At 43.1% G+C, this 7,901-nt stretch overlaps 1 protein-coding gene across 1 annotated transcript; it reads left to right on the forward strand.

Annotated features, from left to right (window-relative positions):
• The first annotated feature begins 3,951 nt into the window (after positions 1-3,951).
• On the forward strand, positions 3,952-7,112 carry clic3 (chloride intracellular channel 3). The gene is made up of 6 exons (XM_070850064.1): positions 3,952-4,051; positions 4,909-5,018; positions 5,519-5,644; positions 5,757-5,863; positions 5,973-6,148; positions 6,236-7,112. Exons 1-6 carry the CDS (start codon positions 4,016-4,018, stop codon positions 6,398-6,400), a joined length of 720 nt encoding a protein of 239 aa, XP_070706165.1. The 5' UTR covers positions 3,952-4,015; the 3' UTR covers positions 6,401-7,112.
• The last annotated feature ends 789 nt before the right edge of the window (positions 7,113-7,901 follow it).

Below are 7,901 nucleotides of genomic sequence, written 5' to 3' on the forward strand. Positions count from 1 at the left end.
GGATGGAGCGTGAGATCGACAGGCGGATCGGTGCAGCGTCTGCAGTAATGCGGTCGCTGTATCGGTCCGTCGTGGTGAAGAGGGAGCTGAGCCAAAAGGCAAAGCTCTCGATTTACCGGTTGATCTACGTTCCTACCCTCACCTATGGTCATGAACTTTGGGTCATGACCGAAAGAACAAGATCTCGGATACAAGCGGCCGAAATGAGTTTCCTCCGCAGGGTGGCCGGACTCACCCTTAGAGATAGGGTGAGGAGTTCGACCATCCGGGAGGGGCTCGGAGTAGAGCCGCTGCTCCTCCACATCGAGAGGAGCCAGCTGAGGTGGCTCGGGCATCTGTTTCGGATGCCTCCTGGACGCCTCCCTGGGGAGGTTTTCCGGGCATGTCCCACCGGAAGGAGGCCCCGGGGAAGACCCAGGACACGCTGGAGGGACTACGTCTCTCGGCTGGCCTGGGAACGCCTCGGGGTCCCACCGGATGAGCTGGAGGAGGTGTCTGGGGCCCGGGAAGTTTGGGCATCTCTGCTAAAACTGCTGCCCCCGCGACCCGACCCCGGATAAGCGGTTGAAAATGGATGGATGGATGGAGTCTTTACTAACAGGCTATGTACCGCAGTCCTTTAAAGTAGCAGTAATTAAACCTCTCCTGAAAAAGCCTACTCTTGATTCAGGTGTGTTAGCTAACTATAGACCTATATCCAACCTTCCCTTTCTCTCCAAGATCCTGGAGAAAGTTGTAGCTAATCAGCTGTGTAATTTTCTAAACTCTAATAGTCTATTTGAGGATTTTCAGTCAGGTTTTAGAGCGAACCACAGCACAGAGACACTGGTGAAGGTTACAAACGACCTCCTTATGGCATCAGACAGAGGACTTCTCTCTGTCCTGGTCTTGTTAGACCTGAGTGCCGCTTTCGACACCATCGACCATCACATCCTGTTACAGAGACTGGAACAGTTCATTGGTATAAAAGGAACTGCATTAAGCTGGTTTAAGTCCTATTTATTAGATCGATTTCAGTTTGTACATATTAATAACGAATCCTCTGTCCACACTAAGGTTAGACATGGAGTTCCACAAGGTTCAGTGCTTGGACCAATACTCTTTATCTTATATATGCTTCCTCTTGGTAATATTATCAGGAAGCACTCCATTCATTTCCACTGTTATGCAGATGATACACAATTATATATATCAATAAAGCCAGATGAACACAATCAGTTGGTTAAACTTCAAATCTGCCTTAAAGACATAAAGTCCTGGATGAGCAGCAACTTTCTGCTGCTAAATTCAGATAAAACTGAAGTTATTTTGCTTGGCCCCAGACACCTCAGAGACAGCTTTTCCACTACCTTAACTGCTCTGGACAGCATTAATCTGGCCTCCAGCTCCACTGTGAGGAATCTGGGAGTCTTATTTGATCAGGATTTGTCCTTTAACTCCCACATTAAACAGATTTCTAGAACTGCCTTTTTCCATCTACGTAATATTGCCAAAATCAGGCCCATCATATCCACTGATGATGCAGGAAAATTGGTCCATGCATTTGTCACTTCTAGGTTGGACTATTGTAACTCATTATTATCAGGCTGCCCCAATAAGTCGTTAAAGACTCTCCAGTTGGTCCAGAACGCTGCTGCTCGTGTTCTGACTAGAACTAAGAGAAGAGACCACATTTCTCCTGTACTGGCTTCTCTCCATTGGCTTCCAGTAAAATCTAGAATAGAGTTTAAAATCCTTCTCCTCACCTACAAGGCTCTTAATGTTCAGGCCCCATCATATCTTAAAGATCTTATAGTACCGTACTACTCCACTAGAGCACTGCGCTCCCAGACTGCAGGTCTACTGGTGGTTCCTAAAGTCTCCAAAAGTAGTTCAGGAGGCAGAGCTTTCAGCTATCAGGCTCCTCTCCTGTGGAACCTCCTTCCAGTTTGGGTTCGGGGGGCAGACACCCTCTCTACATTTAAGAGTAGACTAAAAACCTTCCTTTTTGACAAAGCATATATTTAAGGGCTGGCTCAGGCCTTAGACCAGCCCCTAGTTATGCTGCTATAGGCTCAGACTGCCGGGGGACTCCTATGGTGCACTGAGCTCCTCTATTCTCTCTCCTCCTCTTCCTCTCCATCGTTATGTCTCATGTCAGTCAAATGTCTGCCTCTAACTTGCTGTCTTCCCCGGAGCCTTTCTGTGCTTTCTCATCTCTCAGGTTCCTGTGGATCCTGTGGATCCTGGTCCTGGCCCTGGCCCTGCTGATGTGGTTCTCTGGTTCCTGTGGGTCCTGGTCCCGGTCCCGCTGATGTGGTTCTCTGGTTCCTGTGGATCCTGGTCCTGGTTCTGCTGATGTGGTTCTCTGGTTCCTATGGATCCTGGTCCTGGCCCCGCTGATGTGGTTCTCCACCAGCCAATGGATGTGCGTCTGTCCAAGGCTCCAGCCTGTCCGTCCTTGGGAGCTGGATCTCTCCTTCACTGTGGTGCTCCCGGAGGTTTCTCTTTTCCCACTGGGTTTTTTGAGTTTTTCCTTCCCGAAGAAGGAGGGTCATAAAGGGCAGGTGATGCCTCGGACTGATCCATCGGACTGATCCATTGGCCTCATCGACTGCTGGACTCTTTATTAGATTGTTTGTTCGCTTACACTTGTTTATTTCAGTGAACTTTGTAAAGCACTATGAGACACTCTGTTGTGATATTGGGCTATACAAATAAATTTGAATTGAATTGAATTGAATATGATGGGCCTGATTTTGGCATTTATTTATATAGCGCCAATTCACAACAGCATTATCTCAAGACGCTTTACATGAAGAGCAGGTCTAGACCAAACTCTTTAATTAGAGAGAGAGTCCCAACGATTCATGAATTCAAAATTAAGGATTCAAGAATTCCCACATGAGCAGCATCAGATATTATATTATATTATATTGAGCAACAGTGGCAAGAAAAAACTCCCCTTTGTTTGTTTGTTGTTGTTTGTGTTTGTCTTAACTAGCTTGAGGGTGTTTCTCCTTCCACCGCACCCACAGAAACCTCAATCCTCAGCGAATACCTGCTACATGACAGCATTTTCTTTGAGCTGTGAATGCTGATCAACAAGTGAGAGTTGGCTGAGGGACAAACGTAAAACCAACACATCAAACTGAGAGGAGGACAGGGAACAGGCAGGAGACACTGAACTACACAAACACTATTGACAGGATAGACAGACAGCGACACTGTCTGGCTACTTAACAGTGTGATTACAGCTTTGTGTCACAAGTTTGGAGAAGGCCTGTTCCTCTGTCTCAGTGTGACAAATCCAGGTCTGTTTTTCAGATTTCCTTGTGGGGGAAACTCACCAGCCTGCACAGAAGCCCTGACCTCAGCCCCATCCAGCTCCTCTGGGAGGAGGCGACACCTCAGGACCCAACACCATGAAGGCTCTGGGGGCTGACAGGGAGCAAATCTCTGCAGCGACAGTGCAAAAATCTCACACAAAGCCTGAAATCAGAGGAGTGGAAGCTGTTGTAGCAGCTTATTAATGGGCATAGTTTTAATATGAGATGCTCAGCACTTGCATATGTTTGTAAATTTCAGGTGTCCACATCGGCTACTTATTGTAGCTGCACTAATCCTTAAAACTCTAATCAAAACCAACTGTGCTGTGCATATTATGTGGATTTATTTGTCTTTTAGAGGATCGTTGTGTAACATGAACTGTTTCAGCTTCCAAATCTGGATTTCCCTTAAACAAACTACACAAACAAATTCACTTCACCACCCTGTGATATGGCAGCCTCTGTGACTGCACTGAACTGACTTGGTTTGGTAGAGAGACAGAGGAAGAGAGCAAACAGGAGCAGGCAAGACACAGATCCAGATATGCTGGTCAGACTAGTAAGGCCAGGGGGGGTGTAGCCTGCTGCTCCGAGCATGACAGGTGTGGTGAGGGACGAGAAAAAAAAAAACCAGAAACAGACGCAGAGAAGAGAAGGACAGAGACATTAAGAGACAGAGAGAAAGAGGCGCAGAGGGAGGCAGAAAGATGGCCGAGGGCCCGAAGATTGAACTCTTCGTTAAGGTAACACCTGTAATAATTGTGCTTAAATACAACACTACAGAAACAGTGTAAATGCAGTGCTATAAAATGGAATACTACATTATTTAGGTGTAATCATTCCTATATGTCTTGATATTCATTATTCTTTTTATGAGCAAACTTATTTAACATTCAGTAAACTTGCACTGATTTTAACAGCAGCCTCTCCAGCGGCACTGAATCTCACAGAAAGCTGATAAAACCAGACGAAATACTTGATGTATTTCAGTCAGGCGTCAGAGCGTCTGTTTCAGTATTGTTTGCTACCCTTTCTAAAACATACTTGTCAAAATGACTTTGTAACAAAATGCAAGTGTGTAAGACTCTAATATTATAATATACGTATAGTTGAAATGCTGCATTTCGTCTGTTAGACTGTTGTCACTGATGAAGGAAGGCTAATCTCACTTTGTCTATCTCTTGGCATTGAGTCACAGTATCAGTAGAAACTGAAAAGAAGTCAGTCCAGTTTGGAAACCTGTGTCCTGCCCTTTCAAAGATACACATGCGAGTGACTCAATGATATCTGTAGTAGAATTTATGTGATAAATCAGACACAATTTAAATGCCAGGTGGTTGAATGCGGATGTAAAGCAGCTTCAACCCTCCATTTGAAATTCCTCAGCAGTTGGTTTAGACTGTCAGAGCGGAGCAGGCTCGACAAGAATACCTGTGCAGGTATTCACTGTTTGGTCAGATTCATTACAGCACTGATGCAGGAACCAACTCACCGGTGTCCCATTTCAAATACACACAGTTGCTCATATTGTTTTAGTGTTTGCAAACAATGAAGAGTGTGTGTTTCTACCGTAACGTGTGTGTGTGTGTGTGCCTGTCAGGCCAGTGCTGACGCTGAGAGTGTGGGGAACTGTCCCTTCTGCCAGAGACTCTTCATGATTCTGTGGTTAAAAGGAGCCAACTTCATCCTCACTACTGTGGACATGAAGAGGTGAGAGCACGTTTTATGTTCTTTTCTAACTTAACGTTCCTACCCCCCTGAAACTCACAGGACAATCGGCATGGGCCTTTTATTATAAAGGTGTTAATGATGGAGGGAAAAACCTGATGTTTCTTTAGGATTTCTTGCTCTTTCATCCATTCAGGAAGGATTTCAGACGGCTGCAGGAAAAGGGCAATAGAGGCACAATAATAACACATACAGGGCAAACACATTCAAACTACATACATGTTTTTTTGGGGGGGGGGGTTGTTAGGTTTAGGAGGAAAACATGGTTTGAAGGCATAAGAGGAAGAAACTCCAAAGATCATCAGAACCTTTTGTTCTGAATATCTACACACTTACCAGGAAACATATCTTCAATAGATTAAAGGAAACTGCAACGAAAATGAACCTCATCCCTTTCTTGCTCATTTGTTTTTGTTTGGTTCTAAATAGGAAAGTTTTAAAGCAGTGATAAAAGCCAAAAGCTTTATGCCGCTGTGTTGCAGGGCGCCAGATGTGCTGAAGGCTTTGGCTCCAGGCTCTCAGCCTCCCTTCCTCCTCTACAACGATGAGGTCAGAACGGACACTAACAAGATCGAGGAGTTCCTGGAGGAGACCTTAGCCCCACCTCAGTGAGTAAACTTTGTCAAATATATGTCCACTTCTTTGCATTGAACATCTTGTTTTTACTGCACCTGAGAGATGAACACACTCGCAGCATCATCTTTATTCTACCAATGGCAGGTATCCAAAATTGTGCTGTCGATACAAAGAGTCCAACGGTGCTGGAGAGGACATCTTCAGAAAATTCTCAGCATATATAAAGAACCCCAATCCTGGATTAAATGACAGTGAGTGGGAATTTACATTTCATTTCTGCTTCATATATATATATATGTATATATGTATATATATGTATATATGTATAGCCATAAGATGAAGCCTCTTTCTGTCTTGCAGTGCTAGAGAAGCAGTTTCTTTCCACTCTGGTGAAGCTGAACATGTACCTAGAGACACCGCTCACTCATGAGCTGGACCAGAACCCCGATGCCACTGAGTCCTCGCGCCTCTACCTGGACGGTGACACCCTCAGCTTGGCAGACTGCAACTTGCTTCCCAAACTCAACATTGTCAAGGTGGGCAGAGCTCAGCAGAACTCCTATACTGCATCTATCTCTTTTTTTTTGGCAAATAATACAACCTTAAAACCCCTCGTCCTCCAGGTGGTGTGTAAGAAGTACCGCGACTTTGATATCCCCAGAGAGCTGAAAGGTTTGACACGTTACCTGGAAAATTCCTACAAACAAGATGAGTTTCGTTACACCTGCCCAAATGATTCAGAGATCCTTGGTGCCTACTACTCTGTGGCAAAATACCTGAACAGATAGATCAAGAGGGAGAGACAAAGCAGTAGAAGTGAGAACAAAGAATAGATTGATTGATGCTTTCATGAATTGGGTTCCAAGATTTTTGAAATTGCAAACTGTCAAAGTTGCTTGAATGATGTAGTTGTATTTACTGTATGTATTACTGCACGCTCCAGCTGCTGTTGTGGATTTCTAATAGAGAGAAAGCACTGTAAATCCATCCATCCATCCATCCATCCATTTTCAGCCTAGCAGAGATGCCCAGACTTCCCTGTACTGTACTGCACTGTAAATCCCACAGAATATTTCTGTCCTGTCTCACTGTGCGTGCATCTATTGTGTCTGAGCATATGTATAATTGTTGATTGCAATTAAGTAATTAGATTTTGACATGAAATCACATGCAACTTTAAATCAAACATGATTTTACATGTTCAGAGAACTGGTGTACACATTAAAAAACAAATGCCGTTGGCTGTACATAAGGCAGACTGCAAAGCTGTTCTCTGCTATTAAAGTCTCTTTTAATAGTAAATCTTTAAACTAATTTCTGTTAATGAAATTAATAGTAAATACCATCTTACGTCACGTCTAACGGTTCGTCCTCTTAATGATTTTTTGTTTTTGTGAATTACTTCTTGTATCTCTGTAGTGACTCACTTCTGTTTCACTTTAACATAAATGTAATTTAACAGATATGATTGATATTAAAGATGTTGTGAAAAAGTTGAAACGGTGTTGACTGTATGAATATTGGCTGAGCGATGACGAGTATCATTAACATGTGAGCAGCATTCAAATGTAACTGGTCGTTCATTTTATCTTCCTTATATACTCTAAGGTATCTAATCTGACTGTATAGCAATACATCATGGGTATATTATATATTATATGGGTATATATATATATAATATTTTCCTGAAATGTGATGGAGTCGAGGTAAAAAGTAGAATAAAATGGACTTGAGTAATTGTACCATTATATATTTCAAGATTCAAATTCTTTATTTGTCACATATACAGTTATACACAGTATAATGTGCAGTGAACTTTTCTTAGTGCCTGTTCCAGACTGAAGCAAATAAAATAGAAATATATATATATATATATATATATGTGTATGTGTGTGTGTGTATATATATGTATATATATGTATAAGATAAAGATAAATAAATAATAAATCAAAGTCTAAAACAAGGTATGTGGGTGTATTTACAGTATGCCAGATGATAATTCTCATGACATTTGATTGTAATGATATAATATGACAGATTAAGGCGTTACTCCTTCGGTTAAAACTGTGTGTGTGTGTGTGTGTGTGTGTGTGAACAGGCAGAGATGCAGGAGACATCTTCCTTTAATGTTGTAAACAGGAAGACCAGGAAGTGCCAGGTTCGCTCCTGATTGGACAAAAGCTCTGAGCGGTACCAAGGCAACAGCGGACATCAAAACACGCGATTGGTGGACGTAGAATATGGGCGGGGCTAAGCAAGTGACAGCTTTCAGAAAACTTTGTTAGCTTC

The sequence above is a fragment of the Pempheris klunzingeri genome, chromosome 19 (assembly GCF_042242105.1).
Source record: "Pempheris klunzingeri isolate RE-2024b chromosome 19, fPemKlu1.hap1, whole genome shotgun sequence".
Lineage (NCBI taxonomy): Eukaryota > Metazoa > Chordata > Actinopteri > Acropomatiformes > Pempheridae > Pempheris > Pempheris klunzingeri.

What these genes read in the sequence shown, in the direction of transcription:
- clic3 (XM_070850064.1), top strand. Translation starts at nt 4,016, where the DNA reads ATGGCCGAGGGCCCGAAGATTGAACTCTTCGTTAAG. An exon ending in ACTACTGTGGACATGAAGAG is followed by an intron (nt 5,019 to 5,518) that starts GTGAGAGCACGT and finishes GCTGTGTTGCAG; the next exon opens with GGCGCCAGATGTGCTGAAGG. An exon ending in CAATCCTGGATTAAATGACA is followed by an intron (nt 5,864 to 5,972) that starts GTGAGTGGGAAT and finishes TCTGTCTTGCAG; the next exon opens with TGCTAGAGAAGCAGTTTCTT.